At 42.9% G+C, this 25,571-nt stretch overlaps 1 protein-coding gene across 5 annotated transcripts; it reads left to right on the top strand.

Moving 5' to 3' along the window:
- Positions 1 to 1,750: 1,750 nt before the first annotated feature.
- Positions 1,751 to 25,533, top strand: st14a (suppression of tumorigenicity 14a). Of its 5 annotated transcripts, none has more exons than XM_029122259.2 (18): positions 1,752 to 2,189; positions 8,103 to 8,262; positions 9,110 to 9,240; positions 10,371 to 10,441; positions 10,679 to 10,878; positions 11,539 to 11,773; positions 12,188 to 12,330; positions 13,144 to 13,247; positions 17,106 to 17,218; positions 18,079 to 18,209; positions 18,470 to 18,574; positions 18,680 to 18,787; positions 20,319 to 20,435; positions 20,814 to 20,939; positions 21,181 to 21,364; positions 21,654 to 21,925; positions 23,487 to 23,623; positions 24,075 to 25,533. In XM_029122259.2, exons 1-18 carry the CDS (start codon positions 2,142 to 2,144, stop codon positions 24,231 to 24,233), a joined length of 2,544 nt encoding a protein of 847 aa, XP_028978092.2. In that variant the 5' UTR covers positions 1,752 to 2,141; the 3' UTR covers positions 24,234 to 25,533. The 5 variants fall into 5 exon arrangements, with proteins under 5 accessions (XP_028978164.2, XP_028978092.2, XP_028978123.2 ...); XM_029122290.2 differs by lacking the exon at positions 1,752 to 2,189 and adding an exon at positions 7,634 to 7,733; XM_029122331.2 differs by lacking the exons at positions 23,487 to 23,623; positions 24,075 to 25,533 and having other exon boundaries at positions 1,751 to 2,189; positions 21,605 to 21,696.
- The last annotated feature ends 38 nt before the right edge of the window (positions 25,534 to 25,571 follow it).

Below are 25,571 nucleotides of genomic sequence, written 5' to 3'. Positions count from 1 at the left end.
GGTGTGAGGCATATCAAATAATTCTGTAGAAAATATAAATATAAAAACATTTTCTCTAAATACAAACAATTATCTATAAACATTTACAATCGTAATATAATCGCCTTTATTCTTATTTAATTAATTAGTATATTCATTAACTTTCTCCGTCCACTCTTCCAAGAACAACAGATGAGACTAGCCTGTCGTAGTCAGCAGCACAATCCTCTGGCAATGACGAAACCTTCAAAATAAAAGCCCATATTTTAAAGCGTTAATGGGCATAATTCTTTCTTAAGATCTCAAATTGTAACCAAGTGCACTTCTATATATATATATTTTTTTAGCAAATGCAAAGAGTCTTCCATGAAAAAAATTTAGTCTGTAATAATAAGTTATACCTTGATTAAAGAACCCTTTAGTAAAACAAGTTATTGGCCTTGCAAACATCCTAAAACCAACAGGATTTATTAAAAACATTAATATACTCTCAATTAAGAAAGGGTTACTTTAGGCATAAAACTCTAATGATTGGAAGAAGGGAACAGTGCTTGCACCATAGGGTGTACTGGGTGTAAAATGGCCTCATATTCCTTGGCCGTTACACGAGCATGCAGAGGAATCATCAGACCCAATGACTCCCAGATGGCGGCCCACACCACTACGGAATCCCTCAATGTTCAAGAATTGTCATCAAACATTGTGGGCGGAAGGTCTCCTTTGGGTTTCTCTGAACCTGTTCAGATGTAGGAAGTAGGTTGAAAGGTTAATCATTTGAACATAGAAATATTTTCATTTGCTCTGAGGTCCAGGTTTGTGCTCCTTACACCAATTTATGCCTGTTCATGCGTTTGCCTTGGCAAGTGCCCTGACATAAATTCTAGCTTTGTGAAACTAATGATGTACAGTTTTTGTTGAGAATGGGTCACAGAAGTGTTGCTTCCATTCTGTGGTAATTTCCAAGGCAGTGATTTTAGGGCACTGAGCAACTATACTGTTTAGTGTTCGTCTATCCCTGTTGGTGAGCTTCGACTTGCGGCCACTGTTCCTCTGCCAGTGCAATTTGTCCCTACTCGGCATATGCTGTCATGATTTTTGAGACTGTTCCCATTGAAACATGGCAATTTTTTAATAATAAAAATAAATAATAATTTGAACACTGGCTATGAATGCAAATTATCAGACCTCTTTTATAGCTGCCATTTAAGTACTGCTAATTAGCAACCAATCTAATATTACCTTTGTAGTTGCATTTGTAATTTGTAATCAGTTACTAGTTACTTCAGAGTAACAGTTATTTTCTGTGTGGTATTTTTGTTATTCTGTCCACTCCCTGTATATCATCTGCAATTCCCCCTGAAATGGCACTAAATTGAACACACCCTAGTGAGTGAATAGTTGTTGTATGAGAAAATGTTCATAGGTTGCTTGGTATATACTGTTTTGCATTGGAGTAGCTGGGATGAACTGTGCCGCTACCTAGATCATTTATTTTTTTGTTATAAGGCAATACAATTAACAAAATGGTCGGTACATGTTGTTTTAACATGTTAAATTATGTTTTGATGTTGTTCTTTACTACTGGTTAAAAACACCAAAGAAATACCCTTTGGCAACAATTCACTCTCTTTATGATGAATCATAAACATTGCCGCGCAATGAAATTCGGGCTTTTATTTTGAAAAATACACTCAGTTAGTGCAGCCAGAATAACATCTTGCTGCTAGCAGAACGGTAATGCAGGTGAGTATCGTTGATATCACCCACGCCCTTTCGTGCGCAGTGTAACCAGAATCTGCCCGGAAGAAAAAAATACTTTTTGTAATTCAGATAGTCGAGATATCTCCACCATATGGATATTTGGGAACATTCTCGTGATACTAGACTTACGTTCTAAAATTTCGTTTTGCCGCAACTAATGTCCACGGAGTGTATGTAGAATACATTTGCTAAAATTTCCCGAATTTGGTTGTAGTTTTGTGGGGGTGTGTAGAACACCTGTATTCGTCAAAAAACAGCGGAAGCTACCTGCAGGTTTCCATTTGAGCGAAGTCTGAGACGTTTTCGGACACCGAGGTGTCGCGTGCCTGTTGGAGCCAGAAGCGGTTAAAACAATACCTGTAACCTCGGGTAGTTTCACACTATTGGGGTTCGCGGCCACCATGGACTATATGGACTCTGGAATGAGATACACCCCCAACAAGGACCCGGTATTATGACCATTATTATTAACGGTGTTTCTACAAGCTACATATTATGTCTGTTTTGAATCGCTTGGTTAACTGGTGACCATAGTGCAGCTGTCATAATTAAAGATGATATAATGGTAATTTAGGTTTTAATGAGCGGCATCTGTAGTAAGGTAGTCAGATAAAACTCCTACAACGGTATTTACATGGCTTCACCAAAACACAAGGTTATTCAATTTAGTTGATTAGTCACACAAATCCTTTTATTGGTTGTTCATTTGAACACTTAGGGTTACACATACGTTCTTAATGAAGCGTAATGGTTCTATTGTGGAACACTTTAAGCTGATCACAATGGGTTATTTACAATATTTGGTGTTTTATCCGGTGCTGTAGGGCCGATTCGGGAAACTGTAAATTACATCCCACTTTTTGAACGTGTTGTCATCTTGTCATAGTATATGACTTCTAATCACAGTATATGTCCAGTGATGCTCTCATGTGAAAGTTGACCTTGTAGCATGACCTAGAATTCTCATTTGATTCAAGTTGTTAACCCATTATGATTAATATAATATATCGGACAGAAATAAATGCGTGGTTCTTCAAAAGGATCTACAAATAACCTTTCAAATTTAGAAAGCTTCAAGGTTTGGTTCTGTGTTTACAGTTAATGATATAGCTGAAGCTGAGCCAACCCAGAGTTATGGGAGGGAAATGTAGCTGCTAATGTTACGAGGAGTCCAACCGCTGGTATGCCAGTAAACAATCTGGGTTGCAGGTATTCCTTGTCATCTGACGATCTGCAAAGAGACTCTGCTCAAAGTTTACCATCAGAGAGTAACATACTATAGAAAAGTAGAGGGGAACAGATTCCACTGTCCTGTCCTGTCATGACATGTTTCTCTGAACCATTCTTCCACTATGGAGGGAATGTCATATCAGACCTTTGGGTGTGTTCCAGCAGCAGGACTAACAACATTTAATCTACTTAAATGTATATTCAGGTTGATGGGGGAAGGTGACAGGCAGAAATCAGATTGTGAATCTCAAACATCCCCGCCTACTTGCTTGGAGTGCCCTCTGTTGACAAAATCACCAGGAGACCCCCAGGGAGTTGAGGGGATCATTAAACCTATAAACCCCAGGACACACTTGTGACTTGAATGGTGCAGTCGTGTTCCACTTTCATATAATAAAACAAGCGTGGAATTTGATAACTAAATCCCTATTGTTTCCTTCCAAGAACACAACAGTTGAACATTTTAATTAGCGGGTATTTTATTGTTCATGCGTCACTTTATAACATCTCACAGAAATAATTGAGATAATTGAGGCCACACCTCTTTCTAGTAGGTTGATTGCTGCGTTCATGGAGTTTGTCGTTACACACTCCTTCAACAGACCCACTGTAGAGTGTAGTATTCCCCTGCATATTTGATCGTTTTTGCTCCCCTTAGTTTTGGGCAGCTTGCGTAAGTTGCAGACTGGGGCCAAGTGGTAGGGGAGAATTCGGGATCCCAGCTCAAATTTAAATATCCTATCCTTGAATTTTCGAGTCACCTAAAATTTCAGAAAACTATCTTCATGGTCACATTGTCCACCTGGTCATACTTCTGACCTAGTCTAAAATCAAATAGACTCTGGATTTAGCCCAGATACATTTATTTATTATTCCAATTGGACTCTTAATATCTCACCCGGCACAGCCAGAAGAGGACTGGTCACCCCTCTGAGCCTGGGTCCTCTCTAGGTTTCTTCCTAAAATTCGACCTTCTTAGGGAGTTTTTCCTAGCCACTGAAATTCAACACTACTGTTGTTTGCTCCTTGGGGTTTAAGGCCGGGTGTCTCTGTAAAGCACTTTGTGACAACTGCTGTTTTAAAAAGGGCTTTATAAATACATTTGATTGATTGATTGATTTCCCCTGTAGTGTTCAACCATTAACGCTACTGATTGGTGAAATAAGTAGTAGTAGCAATGGCTGCATAGTGCCGTTGGTGACTTGAAGACTCCCTCATCAGAAACTGCATGACTGTAGGTCACATGGTCTCAGTTCACATGTAGCACGTCAGACAGTGGGTATAACCGTAATACAATACACTTGAAGAATTAAATGAACAACTATGGTTACGGACTTGATCCAATGTATCTTATGCACCCATTCCGATTGGCTGACCGGACTTATCCAATAGAATTGGCCAGTGTTCCCTTTTTAGATTCTGTACATTGTGCATTGTGTATGTAATAGGGGTGTGACGATACACGACATTGGGTTCACGAGTACGAGACAATATTTGAACACTTTTTAAGAAATCTTCAATGAGGAATTATGACTGGAAAAGGTGTCTTTTATTCTAAAACAATGCAGATGCATTTTGAAATGTTTTAACTAATCATCTTTTAATGAATTTGCGTTGTCAGACCTTTCTTCACAGGTGCGGTTGATTTTAGTTGAGAGCTTTGGTGGTTCTGTGGGGGTTATGGCATAGTGCTTGTGCTAGCCGCGGTGTACGGCACTATTTCCTTACAGTGCTTACATATTTTGTCTTGTCAGTCACTCGTTCCACCGGGTATAGGGATGGGCACAGATAGTCGAATACCCGAAATTAATTTAGTATTCGAGTACTTAGTGTGCGTATTCAATTTAGCATCCCATTTGTTTAGTATATGTATTTTTGGGTTTTTTTAATTAATAGACCTGAATATAATTTTTCTAAATACTATTACATTTTTTTTCATATGACGATATGGGTTTTTACAACATGCGCACCTTCACACCTGTTGTTTACAATCATCAATCAAAGCCGTAGTATTGTGGTGGGGTCCAGTTAGTCAGAATATGTTAGCAAGTGAATACAAGTAAACTAATTCAAGGGAAGATGGTATACATTTACTGATTTAATGTTACCTACGGAAAAATATTTGTCCATAAAACGCTTCGTAAAGTTCGGCTGTGGAATCGAAACGTGTTCGAGTGTGCAGAAAATGGTGAATTAAGCAAATAGCATGTAGCTGACTAGCTTCCCTAGACTCCAACTCCTTTGCGCGTTAAATAGTAGCGCTCATGTTGTATCGGTAGTTTTTAAAAACATGTATTTCGGTTAACCGAATACTATTCGGATAGTGACATTTTGTCCAATGCAATCCAATCTCTACCGGGTACTCAAAATGCTGCCACACAAACGATTTAAAAGTGGCGGGGCATCTTCTATACTAATTTCACCCTCACATTCCGTCATGCTATGATATCTTGGGACAGCTTTTCACTTCTACGAGAAATATTGTCACGTTTTAATATCGCGAGATCTGGTAAGAGTCGTTCATAAGCAGCCATAGTGTCAATTAGTAGAGAGGCCAATGCCAATCGTCGTCATGGATACTGTGTAGTGAAAACTGTTCGGTATTTTATTGCTAGGAACTCATTCTGATTGGCTGACCAGCTTAGCGGCTGGGGCACTAAAATGAATGGCTGTTTCCTCCCCCGCATTCCTTATTCCATAAACATTGCCTCTAAACCGGGTTTGTTAGTTGTCATGTCTCATTGACATTGCAAACCCTTACATAATGACTGCTCCCTCCAAGCTGGTTTGACAACATTTAACTTCCTGCCTCCTCTGCCTTCTCAGCCACACACACATGGACCTAATGCTCAACCAGGCTCATAAAGTGCCACTAACCAATCTCACTAAATACCTCAGAATAACTTTACTTTTGTTGTCTATCTAACCCTGCAAGTCACTTGTAGGGTTAGATTTGCCTTTTAAAGGACCTTAAAGTATGGATGACCAATGTGTCATAGAGGTTTGCCAACTCCCCTAGTCGAGTCTAAATAGAACATCACAGTCCTGTCCGCCTTGGGGAAATCCACTTAGGGCTACTCTGGGTATCTACTGGCTCACAGTAAAAACTAGACCATCATCAAATTCAACACTGGTTGTCTGTTTAGCTTAGTCACTATCAAAACTATTATTTAAGAAAAGTACAAGATGTCACAAGATGCATTTCGAACAATTGCCTGATCACAAATAAGGCTGTCACGATATCAGATTCTCACTACACGGTTATCGTGGTCAAAATAATTCACAGTAACGATATTATCGCGGTATCTATAGAAAATGTAAAAGAAAAAAATGCTATCAGTCAGAATCATCTTCAACTTTGTTTGATGTGCTTTTTTTTTTTTTTTTTGGCAATTGAATTACACTCAAAAAATAATGTATGGCCGTGGAGTGTCTGTAACCGGAACTGTACAAATAAAATAATAAAAGCTAACAAAAAGAACAATTACACTTAATGGATGGTGAAAATACCAATGATAAACAGAAGATCCACAAGGCCTTACACCCAGAGGAGTCTTTGGAGGATTACAACGTCGTGTGAATGGGCTACTAAAACAGCGCGTCATTGCGGATCTCTCCCGGGGTTTCTAGTGGGGCTAACGAGTTGATTTCAACACCAGTGCGTAGGTCCCGTCTCCTTTAAGCACATACACCATTTGTCTGTATGGGACATGAATAAGGTATTGAACAACCGAGAGGAGGTTTTTGGAAAAATAGAACTTCAGTTTTGCCTAGTGAATACGATATTATCAAATGTGTCTTATTAACATGATATCAATATTTCATTTTAATATCTCGGTTATCGTCAATACTGGTATATCACAACTCCCCTAATCCCAACCTCACTCCAGAAACCAATTGAGATAGTGGGGATTCCCTGACGCCCCTTTCAGTGAAGTTACTGACGTCATGACCACATCAGTGGGTACTTCCTTGGCTCGCTACCGCCTTGAACATTAAGCTAGCCAAGACCAAACAAACAGAGATTATACCTGAGAGGTAATGGGTGGATTTACAAAACTCGTGAGATGCTTTCCACGCATCGTCTCTCCCGCGTTGAAAGGTCGTCCGCCACAGGGCTTTTCTCCCATGCTGCCTTTCGTGACGTGGGTGCTTTGCCGCTCAGGATGTGGTTAACGTGGTTACAAATGTGTTCCATTGCACAGTGGCTTTTCTGCATGTTTTTAGTTCAGTATTGCTACAAATGATCAACTTAGATGGCTTATTACAGTGGGGGTTAATGGAGAAGGCACCCCCCCCCTGCAGTTTGTGGGTGTGGTCAAAGAGAATTCCTTGCATTTTTCATTTCAGTGCATTTTCCCACCAGTCTTACATTTTGGATTTACACTGAGTTCCAGAATGAATTAGAAAGTGACAATCTGTTGTTTGGAAGTGATACAGGGGCCTGTTAGGTTCAATTGGAGCAGGTTTACTTAGTGTTTTTATCCGTACTGGGTCGGCCAGTGTTAAGGAAGTGTTAATGTTATCAACAGGGTTGTTTTTGTCTCATATTCCCAGCAGACAATGACCACAACGATGTGTAGTGCCCCATGTTGCCATCATCCTGGTGTTAATGTGACGTTCCACCTTCTACAGCAGAAACCTGCCAACATTATCGTAATTCCTGGAGGCGCCGGGCACCGTTAAACCTCGTTGGCTGGTGATCATAGACGCTGTGACTGGACGTACCGCGGTGAAACTAGACCCCGGTGGACAAGGACCGGGTTGGTTAGGGGTCGTCCGGCCGGGTGGTTCTGGGGCGTGGTCAGAGGATTCAGCTCTTCCTGAGACCCAACAGGACCCCAGAGAAAAACAAGAAGGAGCATTACATTGATCCAGCCAGACGCTAGACCTCCGTGTATTTTAAAGCCGAAGGCTCAATGGTTTTCCCGCCGATTTTCAAGCAGGGGTGTCTTTTGTTAAGTTATACACCTGTGTTGTGGGTGTCCGCGTTGGTAAAGATTTACAGAAGTGAATTCTTTTGTTTCTACGTATTTAGTGCAATAGGAGTCATCTGAGAGAAAGATATAACCTGCAATTTATAGGTGTCTGATTGTAGGTCCTTCGGTCTAACTAGTGTGTTCCCCTCCCAGGGCAGAGACTGGGACCAGGCAGTGACGTTCCTCCCAGCATCTGACAGTAAGAAGCTGGAGAAGAAGAAAGGGCCTGGGAGGATCGGGGCTGTGATCGGAGTCGTTGTCTTAGCCGCTCTTCTCGCCCTCATGATCGGTCTACTGGTCTGGCACTTCCACTGTGAGTAGGAGCTTGTTTTTTCTGTCCAGTCTGTCTCCCTCACATCCTCTGTGAAGAGGGACCGTGAAAAGCTGTATCAATACCGACCATTAGAAACCATTTGTCACAAACATCTTGCTGGTGTTTTTCATATCTGAATACAGCATGTACTAGAGACATTTGGATTTAGAATCTCATTAGTTTGCTATTTTGAGTAATTGTTAATGACCGTTGATGGTCAGAGCAATCAGAAGTCATAGTATCAGCATAATGGGTCCAAAATAAACTGGTGAATATACATTTGGGCGTATTGATCTATTTACCTGTATCTCTACTCATTTACTTCCTGTTTTCTACTGAGTACTGTCCCATACCTCCCTCCCCTCCCCTCCCTCCCTCTTTCTTTCGGTTCTCTCTCTCCACTCCCTGCTTCTCTCTCTCCACTCCCTGCTTCTCTCTCTCCACTCCCTGCTTCTCTCTCTCCACTCCCTGCTTCTCTCTCTCCACTCCCTGCTTCTCTCTCTCCACTCCCTGCTTCTCTCTCTCCACTCCCTGCGTCTCTCTCTCCACTCCCTGCTTCTCTCTCTCCACTCCCTGCTTCTCTCTCTCCACTCCCTGCTTCTCTCTCTCCACTCCCTGCTTCTCTCTCTCCACTCCCTGCTTCTCTCTCTCCACTCCCTGCTTCTCTCTCTCCACTCCCTGCTTCTCTCTCTCCACTCCCTGCTTCTCTCTCTCCACTCCCTGCTTCTCTCTCTCCACTCCCTGCTTCTCTCTCTCCTCATTTATACTGATCCTCTATTGACGTCAAAGAAAATGTATGTAAACATCTTGTTACTGACCTTTTCTCTGTGTTGATGTCTTCCTGTAGTTCGTGAAAATAAAAAGACCAAAGCGATGTACTCCGGTTCCATGAAGATCACCAACCAGGCGTTTCAGGATGCCTATGAAAACCCCAACTCCACTGAGTTCAAATCACTGGCCGAACAGGTCATAAAGCAGGTTAGAAAACCCCAACTCCACCGAGTTCAAATCACTGGCCGAACAGGTCATAAAGCAGGTTAGAAAACCCCAACTCCACCGAGTTCAAATCACTGGCCGAACAGGTCATAAAGCAGGTTAGAAAACTCCAACTCCACCGAGTTCAAATCACTGGCCAAACAGGTCATAAAGCATGTTAGAAAACCCCAACTCCACCGAGTTCAAATCACTGGCCAAACAGGTCATAAAGCATGTTAGAAAACCCCAACTCCACCGAGTTCAAATCACTGGCCAAACAGGTCATAAAGCATGTTAGAAAACCCCAACTCCACCGAGTTCAAATCACTGGCCGAACAGGACATAAAGCAGGTTAAAAAACCTCAACACCATCTAGAACAGACAAAAACATAAAGAGAAAGCTTTGTATGCCAATCTATAGTATCATTATTCCCAGCAATAATGAGTAGTAGGTAATGGAAGGCAACATGTAATGAATATAATAAAAGTAGGGTAAGTATAATTTTAGTTATATTGCAGTGACAGAACCGTCCTGAATAAACAGTTGCATTAGCACGCTGCAGTTTTGGAACAGAGAACAAGTAGTATTGAGGTTTTACCCCACCAAGGCTCAAGTCTCACCACCTCCTCACAACACTAAACAAATTAAAAGGGATGGTCTCAAGCAGTGACTCTATAACCCTGTGAGAGCGTTGTTCAGGTCAGCTGACCGAACTGGTCCTAGAAACTGTACAGTGACTGTTTATTAGGAAGGAATGTGGTAGACAACACAAGTCAACACACTTGACTCCACTCAAAAGCAAACTGAGAATGCGTCATCACATGCAGCTGTATGGATTGATGTCATTTGGCACAGCCTCTTGTCTCATATCAGCTGCTAATGAGTTATTTAACACACCTGGAGAGGTGATTCTACGGTACATGAAGTCCTGCCTGTCACCTTATTTCCTTTACATTGCCCTCATTATGATTGGGGTCATAGCGGTGTGGTTTAGGACACGTCCCTTACTGTTAATGATCCTTCAGTCTGCAGTTTTCATCCTGAGGTTTTACATCAAGAGTCCCAGCAAATCACTAACATTTGTAGAACATATCATCGTTCTGATGTTCTTTTATTTTGTTTTTATTTCCAGCTATCAAACCTTTACAAGAAGACGCCCCAGCTGTCTAAGTATTATGTGGGTTCCAGTGTACAAGCCTTCAGGTACAATAACTGTATAAACAGGACTGATAATCTAAAGGATCTTTCCACCTTACTTGTCTGCTAATCCCTAATGTATGTAATCCTCAGTTATCTGTTGCGATCTGTAACAGCTGAAAGATTAACCTTACTTTTGTGCACTTAGTTTTTTCTTTGCTAAGGTGAATGCATTTTCCTGTTATTTATATGGTTTGTATGTAAATGATTCGCTCTTGAACAATGTTTGTAACTGTTCTCCAGTGAAGGCAGTGTGATAGCCTACTACCTGTCAGAGTTTGATGTGCCAAAGGGTCAGGAGGAGGCAGTTGACCAGGCTATGAACTCCATGGACAAGGTGGTGGAGAAGGTCCGGAGGACCATGTCATTGAGCAATGATTTGGTCTTTGAGGAGGTCCAGAACTCTGCTCTGGACTCCAGAATGTTCTCAAAATCATTTAGTGGTGAGTTCCATTCTATTTTGTTCATATTCCATCAGCAATCATGAAACATGATAATCTGGTGGCACCTAAGCACTCATACTAGTAACCAGTTAGCACGGTTAAAGATGCATTGTGAGAATTTTGTGAATAACAATTTTTTTAAACCTCCTATTTTGGATTTATTCTGTAATATTTTGTTTATGCTGTATGTGCATTATCTATATGTAGAATCACTCTCAGTTCACTATCTCAGTTAACTGTGACATTTTAAGTCTGAAGGTTAAGTTTTGATGACATTGTACAGGTATGACACAATGTTTAGGGACCCATTTTGGCTCAGTCATGTCTCCTTTCATAGTGGCTGAAAATTGGCGAATGCACCTTAAATTCTATGAAAGCTTAGAGTGACAGGCGATTTAAATTTGTTATACCCAATTCCATTTCAGTTCTTAAGTGAAAAACAAACTCCAGTTAAAACCATTTTCATAATTGAAAGTCATTGTAAATAATGTAATTTTAATGTTTATTTCCAGAATTGACTGGAATTTAAATAGTCTTGACCCCAATTCTGCTGGGCTGTATATTAGATTTGTAGGCTTGTGAGGCTGTGGGCTGAAACAGTGTTTTATAGCGTGATTAGGTACTGAGTGGGTTCTGTACTCAATGCACACGTCTCCACAGAATACTACAAGTATGCGGAACACGCCAAAGCCAATAAGATTGGAACAATCAAGTCACCTGGTTTCCCCAACTCTCCGTACCCTCCCAACACCTTCACCCAATGGGAGCTGAGAGCCGACCCTGGTCATGTGATAAAACTGGACTTTGACACCTTCAACTTGGAGGCAGACTGTAGCAAAGACTATGTGAAGGTCTACGACACCCTGGTGGCCAATGAGGGCCGTGTCATGTCAGAGTGAGTCTGCTGTCTTTTTTTAAAGTGTGTTGCTGGTGTCTCAGGATGGGATCACTGGTATGCATTGTGTTGAATGAGTTGGATATTCTGTCCTTTCTGATATATTTTTTGTCCCTTAGCACTTATTCAATTTTGTTTTGTTTGACATTTACATGTCAGTATATGGTATGGTGAGTTCTGGTTTTCATTGCAAATCGTCTACTAACGTGTTTGGTAAATAACTGAAATAAACAATCTGTTGACTGGAATCTGTATGGTTTCGGGGGACAGAGTATACCAGTGGTCAACGGTGCCAGGAAACAAAAGATGACAGTCCCTGTCATTCTGTCCAAGACAGTTAAATGTTGTCACTCCTAGTTCGTTTCTGTGACCAAGATACCCGTCACTTCTTGATAGGTTTTTATTTTTCCTCAGAATTTGTGGGTATCACCATCCCAACATCCCCATGGTCTTCCAGTCCTCCCGGAACGTCATGTCGCTAACAATGGTTACTAACGAGAAAAGAAACTTCCCAGGACTCCGAGCCAGAGTCTCTCAGATCCCCATAAACAGCAAAGGTACAGTAACATTTTAATATCTGGGCCTGCGTTAATACTGTCCTGCTGCTACTACACCACCAGTACACTAATGCGACTACTACTTCTATTACGTGTTTTCTGCGCCTCTTTCCTGCAGCGTGTTTACATCGCCGAGAGCGCGCAGTAAATTCAACGCTGTGCTACTGTAGACATTCACCTGGCGGACGTTTAGGGTTGCCAGGCAACCTAGGTTCACAGGTCGTCCGGTACCGTCCCCCTCCTAGGCACGAGAGCGCTAGCTAGTTCGGCAAGTACTGTAGTCTGTTGCCTGACAATGAGTTGTAAAAACATCGCCCAGTCTCCTGTTGCTTGCTAGCGCCGGCTAACAGTATCTGCCCGACGTTACGGATCAGTTTGTTGCTTTATTTTGATAAGAAACGGGAGGATGAGCATGTTCAGAAAGAGAGAAATAGAAGGGGTGCATTTCTCACGGACTGCGAATGGTGAACGGAAATTGTATTGTCATGAACTAAAATGTTATTTTGTTATGTTACAATATATAAAAGAAATACTGTTATAATGGCAGCACATTATTACTGCAAATACAACGATGTGAAGAAACAATCTGCCCCTGGTCCTCTGTTTCTTACATAGAATCCTATGAAACACAGTTACTATAGTACTAGTACAAAACAATTACTTTATTGTTTTGTTAATGAGTTAAACTCTGGAAGTTGTTGGTTTTAAGTGTGAATCTGAGCATGTTCTAACAGGTTTATCTGGGTGTTATGGTTTTCAACAAGTACATAAGTCTTAACTGTTTTTTTGTTTTTTTTTATTGTACATTTTTAGACCTGGTGTGTGGTGGCACGCTGACCGATGAGTTGGGGACCTTTATGTCCCCTAACTTTCCCAACTTCTACGCACCCAACACAAACTGTGTATGGACCATACAGGTACCTACTCAGGATCTGCTATGTAATCCCTAACATTGCTTATGCCTTGTAATGGCCACTTTGCTGCCCCCTGTCTGTCATATTGACATTCCCAGTAGAAACAGTCCTCAATATTAACAGTGGTTCCCAACTCCGGTCCTCGAGTATCCCCAACAGCACATTTTTCTTGTAGCCCTGGACAAGCACACCCCATTCAACTCAATGAGACCCTGATAATTAGTTGCCAAGTTGAATCAGCTGTGCTTGGCTGGGGCTACAATCAAAATGTGTACTGTTGGGGGTAATTGAGGACCATAGTTGGGAACCACTGTTATACAATAACATTTTCAATCAAATGTATTTATAAAGCCCTTTTTACAACAGCAGTTGTCACAAAGTGCTTTACAGAGACATTTTATACAAGTGCTGGTCATAAAATTAGAATATCATCAAAAAGTTGATTTATTTCAGTAATTCCATTCAAAAAGTGAAACTTGTATATTATATTCACTCATTACACACAGACTGATATATTTCAAATGTTTATTTCTTTTAATTGTGACAATTATAACTGACAACTAATGAAAATCCCAAATTCAGTATCTCAGAAAATTTGAATATTACTTAAGACCAATACAAAAAAAGGATTTTTAGAAATGTTGGCCGACTGAAAAGTATGAACATGTACAGCACTCAATACTTAGTTGGGGCTCCTTTTGCCTGAATTACTGCAGTAATGCGGAGTGGCATGGAGTCGATCAGTCTGTGGCACTGCTCAGGAGTTATGAGAGCCCAGGTTGCTCTTCTGCATTGTTGGGTCTGGCGTATCGTATCTTCCTCTTCACAATACCCCATAGATTTTCTATAGGGTTAAGGTCAGGCGAATTTGCTGGCCAATTAAGAACAGGGATACCATGGTCCTTAAACCAGGTACTGGTAGCTTTGGCACTGTGTGCAGGTGCCAAGTCCTGTTGGAAAATGAAATCTGCATCTCCATAAAGTTGGTCAGCAGCAGGAAGCATGAAGTGCTCCAAAACATCCTGGTAGACGACTGCGTTGACCTTGGACCTCAGAAAACACAGTGGACCAACACCAGCAGATGACATGACACCCCAAACCATCACTGACTGTGGAATCTTTACACTGGACTTCAAGCAACGTGGATTCTGTTCCCCTCCTCTCTTCCTACAGACTCTGGGACCTTTCCAAAGGAAATGCAAAATCTACTTTCATCAGAGAACATAACTCAACAGCAGTCCAGTCCTTTTTGTCTTTAGCCCAGGCGAGACGCTTCTGACGCTGTGTCTTGTTCAAGAGTGGCTTGACACAAGGAATGTGACAGCTGAAACCCATATCTTGCATATGTCTGTGCATGGTGGTTCCAACTGCTGTCCACTCTTTGTGAATCTCCCCCACATTTTTGAATGGGTTTTGTTTCACAATCCTCTCCAGGGTGCGGTTATCCTTATTGCTTGTACACTTTTTTCTACCATGTCTTTTCCTTCCCTTCGCCTCTCTATTAATGTGCTTGGACACAGTGCTCTGTGAACAACCAGCCTCTTTAGCTATGACCTTTTGTGTCTTGCCCTCCTTGTGCAAGGTGTCAATGGTCGTCTTTTGGACAGCTGTCAAGTCAGCAGTCTTCCCCATGATTGTGTTGCCAACAGAACTAGACTGAGAGACCATTTGAAGGCCTTTGCAGATGTATTGGGTTAATTAGCTGATTAGAGTGTGGCACCTTTTCACAATATTCTATTTTTCTGAGATACTGAATTTGGGATTTTCATTAGTTGTCAGTTATAATCTCTCATCTCATCTTCTTCATCCACTTATCCGGTATCGGGTCGCGGGGGCAGCAGCTCCAGCAGGGGACCCCAAACTTCCCTTTCTCAAGCCACATTTGCCAGCTCTGACTGGGGGATCCTGAGGCGTTCCCAGTCCAGTGTCCAAATATAATCTCTCCACCTAGTCCTGGGCCTACCCCGAGGTCTCCTCCCAGCTGGACGTGCCTGGAACACCTCCCTAGGGAGACGTCCTGGGGGCATCCTTACCAGATGCCCGAACCACCTCAACTGGCTTCGTTCGACGCAAGGGAGCAGCGGCTATACGAGTTCCTCACGGATGGCTGAGCTTCTCACCCTATCCCTAAGGGAGAAGCCAGCCACCCTTCTGAGACAACCCATTTCAGCCGCTTGTACTCGCGATCTTGTTCTTTCGGTCATGACCATAGGTGAGGGTGGGAACAAAAATTGACCGGTATATCGAGAGCTTTGCCTTACGGCTCAGCTCTCTTTTCGTCACAACGGTGCGGTAAAACGAATGCAATACCGCCCCCGCTGCTCCGATTCTCCGACCAATCTCCCGCTCCATTGTCCTCTCAAGACCCTGAGATACTTGAACTCCTTTACTTGGGGTAACGCCTCATTCCCTACACGGAGGAGGCACTCCATCGGTTTCCTGCTGAGAACCATGGCCTCAGATTTAGAGGTGCTAATCCTCATCCCAACCGCTTCGCACTCGGCTGCGAACCAGTCCATTGAGTGCTGAAGGTCACAGACCGATGATGCCATCAGGACCACATCATCCGCAAAAAGCAGCGATGAGATCCCCAGCCCACCAAACTGCAACCCCTCCCCACCCCGACTACGCCTCGATATCCTGTCCATAAAAGTTACAAACAGGATTGGTGACAAAGCGCAGCCCTGGCGGAGGCCAACCCCCACCTGGAACGAGTCCGACTTACTGCCGAGAACCCGAACACAGCTCTCACTTTGGACGTTCAGGGATTGGATAGTCCTCAGAAGGGACCTCCTCACCCCATACTCCCGCAGCACCTCCCACAGTATCTCCCGGGGGACCCGGTCATACGCCTTCTCCAGATCCACACAACACATGTAGACTGGATGGGCATATTCCCAGGCCCCCTCCAGGATTCTTGCAAGAGTAAAGAGCTGGTTGGTTGTTCCGCGACCAGGACGGAATCCGCATTGTTCCTTCTCAATCTGAGGTTCGACTATCTGCCGAACCCTCCTTTCCAGTACCTTTGAGTAGACTTTCCCAGGGAGGCTGAGAAGTGTGATACCCCTGTAATTGGCACACATAATAAAGTCCATCCCCTATCCATGATTACGGTTCCAGAACCGAGACTGTGATGTAAGCCCCACCAGATCTAACTGATAGCGCTCCACCTCCCTCACAAGTTCCAGCTCCTTCCCCCACAGAGAGGTGACGTTCTACGTCCCCAGAGACAGCCCCTGCCGCCCAGGTCTGGTCCGTTGAGGCCCCTGGCCTTCACTGCCACCCATATGGCAGCGCACCCGACCCCAGCGGTTCCTTCCATGAGTGGTGGGCCCATAGGATGGAGAGGGGGGTGCCACGTTGCTTTTTCGGGCAAACCCGGCCATCAGGCGCTCGCCGGCGAGCCCTCTCTCTGGGCCTGGCTCCAGACGGGGGCCCCGGCTTCCTCCGGGCAGGGTAACTCCTCCTCATCCTCGTTTGTGCATAGTTTTTTTTTTTATCAGTTATAATCATCAAAATTAAAAGAAATAAACACTTGAAATATATCAGTCTGTGTGGAATGAATGTATACATTAGTTTCACTTTTTGAATGGAATTACTGAAATAAATCAACTTTTTGATGATATTATCATGTTATGACCAGCACCTGTAGAGGACTGTTTCAACTGGGAATGTCAATATGACAGACAGGGGGCAGCATAGTGGCCACTGCTCTATAGGAAGTCATGGAATTCTGCTCTATTACAGTTAAGAACAGAATAACACGTGTTTGTTGTACTGTTTTCACATTTGGGACAGAAATATATGTAATTTCAAAAATGAATCGGACCTCCTGAACCACCCTCTTCTCCCATCCCTCAGGTTCCTGTTGGGAAGTTAGTGAAGATTCAGTTCACTACCTTCCTGTTAAAAGAGAGAGGTCAATTAAACACAAAGGAATGTAACAAAGACTATATAGAGATCAACAAGAAGAGGTGAGTTCCTGAAGCACACAGCGTTTCCTATTTAATGCCCTGCCTTCCTTTAAACAAACCACACCCTTTCCCTTTTCAGCGCACAGCGTTTCTTCAACCATGACTAGGAATATAAATGCATAATTTCTGCCACTAGAGCTGAACACTTATTTTTATTTATAAATATAATATATAATATTCATTCAGGGTTTTTTTTTGTTTTATTGGAGAGACTGTGGGGATTGGTAGAGGACAGTTTTTGTTCAAAAAAGAAGTGAGACGGACTGAAATCTGCTTTGCCGCAGTCCTGGAAGGGCACTATAGATGCCATCTTAGACCACCTTAGTGTCCCAGGGTGCAGAACTGAGACATCATTTTGATTGTTTTTCATAATGCTGTTTCCACAAGTCCCATAGTAGTGGATGTGTTTGACTGACACCGACCTGGTATTGTCATGTCTGTGGTGGTGGATGTGTTTGACTGACCTGGTATTGGGATGTCTGTGGTGGTGGATGTGTTGGACTGACCTGGTATTGGGATGTCTGTGGTGGTGGATGTGTTTGACTGACCTGGTATTGGGATGTCTGTGGTGGTGGATGTGTTTGACTGACTTGGTATTGGGATGTCTGTGGTGGTGGATGTGTTTGACTGACCTGGTATTGGGATGTCTGTGGTGGTGGATGTGTTTGACTGACCTGGTATTGGGATGTCTGTGGTGGTGGATGTTTGACTGACCTGGTATTGTGATGTCTGTGGTGGTGGATGTGTTTGACTGACCTGGTATTGTGATGTCTGTGGTGGTGGATGTGTTTGACTGACCTGGTATTGTGATGTCTGTGGTGGTGGATGTGTTTGACCTGGTATTGTGATGTATGTGTCAGGTACTGCGGAGAGTCTGCCCCCCCTATCGTGACCAGTGACACCAACACCATGGTAGTGGTCTTCAACTCTGATTTGTCTTACGTAGACCGAGGATTCAAAGCCAAGTATGAGTCCTTCGTCTCCACCGACCGTAAGTAGACGGGAGTTTGATTCAAACGGCGTATTCTTCATCAGGCCTTTAGCCTGTGGCTCATTGCTCGAAAGTGGTGAATAGGCATTCAACAGACAAGCTGTGAGCTAAGTGTTCATTGGTCACTGAGGCATTTGGCAAATCTGTGCACTGAATCTTTAAACCCCTCTGCTCTCTCCTGCCTCCCTCTCTCCTTTTCCCTCCCTCTCCTCTCCCCCTCTCCTTTTCCCTCCCTCTCGTCTCCCTTCTTCTGTCCCTAGCCTGTCCCAGTAGGTTCCAGTGCAAAAACCAGCGCTGTGTGAACTCCACTCTGATGTGTGACGGCTGGAACGACTGTGGGGATATGAGTGACGAGATGAACTGCAGTGAGTAGTGACTCTAAACACTTTGGTTTATTCTGCAGGAAACGGCAATGATGATGGAATTGATCGATGTTTTACGTGTGTGTGTGTGTGTGTGTGTGACTATAGAGTGTCTGTCCAGTCAGATCCAGTGTAAGAACACCCTATGTAAGCCCCAGTTCTGGGAGTGTGACGGAGTGAATGACTGTGGAGACAACACGGATGAGGAGAACTGTGGTAAGACCGACACTCCAAACTATAACTAACTATAGTCTATAGACCACCTGAAGACCTTCACTACACTCCAAACTATAACTAACTATAGTCTATAGACCACCTGAAGACCTTCACTACACTCCAAACTATAACTAACTATAGTCTATAGACCACCTGAAGACCTTCACTACACTCCAAACTATAACTAACTATAGTCTATAGACCACCTGAAGACCTTCACTACACTCCAAACTATAACTAACTATAGTCTATAGACCACCTGAAGTCCTTCACTACACTACTAACTATACCTAACTATAGTCTATAGACCACCTGAAGACCTTCACTACACTACTAACTATAACTAACTATAGTCTATAGACCACCTGAAGACCTTCACTACACTACTAACTATAGTCTATAGACCACCTGAAGACCTTCACTACACTCCAAACTATAACTAACTATAGTCTATAGACCACCTGAAGACCTTCACTACACTCCAAACTATAACTAACTATAGTCTATAGACCACCTGAAGACCTTCACTACACTCCAAACTATAACTAACTATAGTCTATAGACCACCTGAAGACCTTCACTACACTCCAAACTATAACTAACTATAGTCTATAGACCACCTGAAGACCTTCACTACACTCCAAACTATAACTAACTATAGTCTATAGACTACCTGAAGACCTTCACTACACTCCAAACTATAACTAACTATAGTCTATAGACCACCTGAAGACCTTCACTACACTCCAAACTATAACTAACTATAGTCTATAGACCACCTGAAGACCTTCACTACACTACTAACTATAACTAACTATAGTCTATAGACCACCTGAAGACCTTCACTACACTACTAACTATAGTCTATAGACCACCTGAAGACCTTCACTACACTCCAAACTATAACTAACTATAGTCTATAGACCACCTGAAGACCTTCACTACACTCCAAACTATAACTAACTATAGTCTATAGACCACCTGAAGACCTTCACTACACTCCAAACTATAACTAACTATAGTCTATAGACCACCTGAAGACCTTCACTACACTCCAAACTATAACTAACTATAGTCTATAGACCACCTGAAGACCTTCACTACACTCCAAACTATAACTAACTATAGTCTATAGACCACCTGAAGACCTTCACTACACTCCAAACTATAACTAACTATAGTCTATAGACCACCTGAAGACCTTCACTACACTCCAAACTATAACTAACTATAGTCTAAAGACCACCTGAAAATGTACATTTTGGCAGCTTTTTAGTGATTCTAGTCGTTTTAGTTTGTATCAGTCTATTACTGTTAGAAAAGAGGTCTGTAGCTGGACAAGGCAGTCTAGAAGAAAAACTCTAAGAATAAAATAGCAGAGGAAATAACTGAATGCGTTCTAATGTCATGTGTAATAGTCTTAGATTAATCTGCCAAAATGAAGACACACGTTTGGTATCTGTCATTTGTGAATGAAAGAGTTTCCAGGACACTGTGGCCATGTGATCTTATGTCGGGTGACTTCCCCCAGGTGGCTGTAAGTCAGGCATGATGACATGCCGCAACGCCAAGTGTGTTTCAGAGAAGAAACGCTGTGATGGCACTGATGACTGCGGAGATGGGACAGATGAGAGCGACTGCGGGCGAAGTGAGGGAACATTTCTCTTCATCGATTACATTTTGTTTTACCTTTATTTGTGTGTGAGCCTGACATGAACACAATATACAAAAACAATCCGATATAAAGAAATTGTAATGCGCTACATTCGTAGACATGAATGTCTCTGAAGGCAACAGTACATTGATCAAATGTGTGTATTTATACAGGCCTTTTAGGCGGATGGAGCCTGAATTCAAAACATATTCGCTTGATTTGACTACAGAGCACACTGGGCAAAATGAGTGACACCCCTGGTTAAGAATAAATGTTAGGTTAGGTAGTAGAAGACATTTTACGGATTTAGCTCTCTAAAACCAAGACATCAGGACCAGGGATCTCTAAAGTCATGCCTTCCTCTCTACTCAGAGGCAGAAAGTGTTCCGTGTTCTGACATCACCTACAAGTGTGCCGACAACAAGTGCATCATCAAGGAGAACCCCGAGTGTGACGGAACCCCTGACTGCGAGGATAAATCAGATGAGGCCAACTGTGGTGAGACAATTGGATTCTTTCCCCACAATGCATCATGTCTGACATCAACCTGACTCATATTTAGATTTTAGCACAACTTCTCTCTGGACCCCATCGTATAAATTACCCCTATAAACTAAACAGCTTAACTACTTGTATTACTAACAAACCCTTCTGTTAATACCTGAACGCTAAGTGTTTCTGGTGTTAGTGTGAAGGGATACCAACCCTGCCTTGTCATCTAACTGGTATGTCCTTTCAGACTGTGGGCGGAGTCTGTTTAAGACCAGCCGTATCGTGGGGGGTCAGAACGCAGATGAGGGGGAGTTCCCGTGGCAAGTTAGTCTCCACATCAAAAACTTTGGCCACGTGTGTGGTGCCTCCATCATCAGCCAGAGCTGGTTGGTTACGGCTGCTCACTGTGTGCAAGACGACGCCAAGACCAAGTGCGTGGATACACCTCACTGTCTGTCTCTTTGACTCTGCCTGTCTTTTTATATCTGTCTCCCTTCTGACTTTTTTAAAAATCTCTATTTCTCTCAATGACTGTATTTTCTTTTTCTCTCTCTCTCTTGTTTTTATTTCTGTATTCCTCTCTGATTCTGTCTTTAGTTTTTGTCTCTGTCTCTCTCTGTGACTGTCTCTTATGTTTCTGCTTTTTGTCTCTCTTTCATCCATCCTGACAGTGTCTCTCTTTCATCCATTCATCCCTCCTGACCGGGTGCCTTTCTCCAGGTATTCTCAGCCTGGTGTCTGGGAGGTATACCTGGGCCTCCACATTCAAAAACAGATTGGTAAGAACGTTCAGAAGAGGAACCTCGTCCAGGTGATTCCCCACCCATACTACAACGCCTACACCTTCGACAATGACATTGCCCTGATGCAGCTGGACAGCCCTGTGGCGTACACCGACTACATCAGGCCCATCTGCCTCCCCTCTGTCACACACACCTTCCCCCCGGGACACTCTGTCTGGATCACAGGCTGGGGCGCCACCAGGGAGGGGGGTGAGTTGTCTTTGCCATCTGCAGCCACTATTTACTTTCTGTAGTGGCTTTTATCTACTAGGTATTGCCACTTCTACAGTTTTGTCTTGTATCTGCTGCAACTTTTGTCCACGGTTTATCTGCAATCTGCAGCAGTCAGTCTACTATCTGTGTCAGTTACAGTGACTACGTAACTTTGAAAGATGGGCCTGGGTGGCAGGAGCTTCAGTCACAAAGCCTGCTTAACTGGCTGGTGTTTTAGTAGGAACAGTGTCTTAAGTTACATCTGCATTTTGATCTATGGGACAGACATCAGTAAATACGGTCAGAAATTGAAAATGAGCATTCAATGACGTTATTCAAGTGTGTTACTGCGATATGTAAGGAAAAACAGAGGAGCAACTCTTGCTCAGGTAACTGAGAATGTCAATGCAGGATGGGATCAAGAACAGTCTGTCGAGAAATACACAGACATTATAGTAGAACTACACCCACAGAGGGATATTATAGTAGAACTATACCCACAGAGGGATATTATAGTAGAACTACCCACAGAGGGATATTATAGTAGAACTACCCACAGAGGGATATTATAGTAGAACTACCCACAGAGGGATATTATAGTAGAACTACCCACAGAGGGATATTATAGTAGAACTACCCACAGAGAGGGATATTATAGTAGAACTACACCCACAGAGAGGGATATTATAGTAGAACTACACACAGAGAGGGATATTATAGTAGAACTACACACAGAGAGGGATATTATAGTAGAACTACACCCAGAGAGGGATATTATAGTAGAACTACACCCACAGCAAGGGATATTATAGTAGAACTACACCCACAGCGAGGGATATTATAGTAGAACTACACCCACAGCGAGGGATATTATAGTAGAACTACACACAGAGAGAGGGATATTATAGTAGAACTACACCCACAGAGGAATATTATAGTAGAACTACACCCACAGAGGAATATTATAGTAGAACTACACCCACAGAGGAATATTTTAGTAGAACCACACACAGAGAGAGTGATATTATAGTAGAACTACACACAGAGAGGGATATTATAGTAGAACTACACACAGAGAGGGATATTATAGTAGAACTACACACAGAGAGGGATATTATAGTAGAAATACACACAGAGGGATATTATAGTAGGGTTACTTTTCATAAGCACCTCAATACAAAGGTTTTTCCTTTTATTAATGACCTATTTGTTTATAGTCTACTGCAATGTTTAACTTGCAGTTACAGGGGTTCTTAAAATTTCAGCCTCAGACCGAAATTAGATGAATTATTTTACAGCGAAGTATATAATATTATGTGCTGTGTGTTGTGGACCTAATAATATTAATATTATGGGTCTCTGTGCTCTAGGCTTAATAATATTAAGGGTCTCTCTGCTCTAGGCTTAATAATATCCAGGGTCTCTCTGCTCTAGGCTTAATAATACCCAGGGTCTCTCTGCTCTAGGCTTAATAATATTAAGGGTCTCTGCTCTAGGCTTAATAATATTAAGGGTCTCTGCTCTAGGCTTAATAATATCCAGGGTCTCTCTGCTCTAGGCTCTGGTGCCTCCATCCTGCAGAAGGCCCAGGTCCGCATCATTAACAGCACAGTGTGTAATCAGCTGATGAGCGGACAGCTCACCACCAAGATGATGTGTGCTGGGGTGCTGACTGGAGGAGTGGACGCATGCCAGGTAGTCTATCTGTCTGTGGCTGTCTGGCTCCCTGTCCCCGTTTGTCTGGCTCCCTGTCCCCGTTTGTCTGGCTCCCTGTCCCCGTTTGTCTGGCTCCCTGTCCCCGTTTGTCTGGCTCCCTGTCCCCGTTTGTCTGGCTCCCTGTCCCCGTTTGTCTGGCTCCCTGTCCCCGTTTGTCTGGCTCCCTGTCCCCGTTTGTCTGGCTCCCTGTCCCCGTTTGTCTGGCTCCCTGTCCCCGTTTGTCTGGCTCCCTGTCCCCGTTTGTCTGGCTCTCTGTCCCCGTTTGTCTGGCTGTCTCTGTCCCCGTTTGTCTGGCTGTCTCTGTCTGGCTCCCTGTCCCTGTTTGTCTGGCTCCCTGTCACCAGTCCCTCATGTCCCTTTGAGCCTAAACATTTGAAGTTGTGGACAGTATGGGTGCTGTTTTAAACGCAACCTCACTCCTCTCTCTCAGGGGGATTCTGGTGGTCCTTTGTCCAGCCCGGGCACTACTCGCATGTTCCTGGCTGGCGTGGTGAGTTGGGGCGATGGCTGTGCCCGCAGGAACAAACCGGGTATTTACACCACAGTCACCAAGTTCAGGGGCTGGATCACGGAGAAGACGGGCGTGTAACAGGCGTGTAACAGTTCCCGTATCATCTTCACCCTCCCCCAAAACTGCAGTTACAAGATTGGTATCTCCACACTCCTGCTGAACACTGGCGGTGCGTTAAACAGGAAAACTGTTGGAACTTTAGCTTTTTCATTTGTTTCAGGTGAGCTGTGACCATTTGCTAATTTGTGTGGTGAATATGTAAGTGCCTTATGAACTCTATCACACGTAGTTGGAATAGCAGAGGAATCTGCTGTTTGATTATTGCCAAACAAATGACGTGGTAATAATTTATGCAGCTGTTTCTTGTTTTACTGTTAAATGTTTTCATTCTCAATATAATCGTTAAAAGCAAAATGGTTACTAAGTTACACGTTCACTGCGAATGGACGCCTTGTTGAACGCACCTCAGTTAATGCTGTACAGATTACCGGTTCTCTGCGGTTCTCTATGGTTCTCCACATCCTGCCACCTTCCGCTCCCCTTTTTAGCCTGCAGGAGTGATGAACTGTCCTAAACATCAAGATCTCAGGCCCCACAATGCTTCAGTCCTTCGCACATCTATGGACTATGAACTGCTGTTTGTTTATCACTATTTACGGATATTTTCGATGTGTCTTATGTTCTAAACTTGTGCTGACGTGAGGCAGAGGGGAAAAGGGTTTTAAGAATTGTAAAATATGTGTAATTGTGTGCCTTTTTAGATAAAATCGTTTTGCTTGTGAATGGCTGTTTGGCTTGGCTGACCATGTTTGTCTTGTGTGGCGATAGTGTTCTGATTTGGGCATCTTGACAAAATTTTATGAAAATATCCTTTGTCTGCACGAGGTATGGTGTGTCTTATTGCTTGTTTTGTATTTTGATAATATCCCAGTGATTTATTCTCAGAAATCAGAATGTCTATTACTTGTTGTCTTGTCTCACCGGCTGCCTCCCAAATAGCCCCCTATTCTACTTTTATATAGAGTCCTGTGCGTGAAATAGGGTTTGTTTCACCCGAAATCAGAACAGAAACCAGGGGTGTATTGATCCAATCCAACAGAACCTTCTAGTTTCAGAACCAAACAAGGAAGCACCTTACTGAATTTGGACAATTAAAACCGTGCTATTGGGTGTTCCCTGGACACCAAACTGCTTTTTGAAATGGCAGACCGTCCTGATTCACGGCACTACCGAAAGACCTGTCTTAAATGTGATGATTTTTACAGTTGGGTTTTATTTTTTTATTTCTTATTTCTCTTCAGGGATTGTATTATTTTTTTAGATATGATGTAAATACTTTTGTAACGGAATAAAACTCCAATAGTGACTATGAAAGTAATTTGTCTGTCTGTTTGTATTTATTTTTCTCTGTGAATT

This window comes from Esox lucius, chromosome 1, assembly GCF_011004845.1.
Source record: "Esox lucius isolate fEsoLuc1 chromosome 1, fEsoLuc1.pri, whole genome shotgun sequence".
Classification (NCBI taxonomy): domain Eukaryota; kingdom Metazoa; phylum Chordata; class Actinopteri; order Esociformes; family Esocidae; genus Esox; species Esox lucius.
Note: the sequence above shows the minus strand (reverse complement) of the source record. Positions and strands in the feature narration are given on the sequence as shown.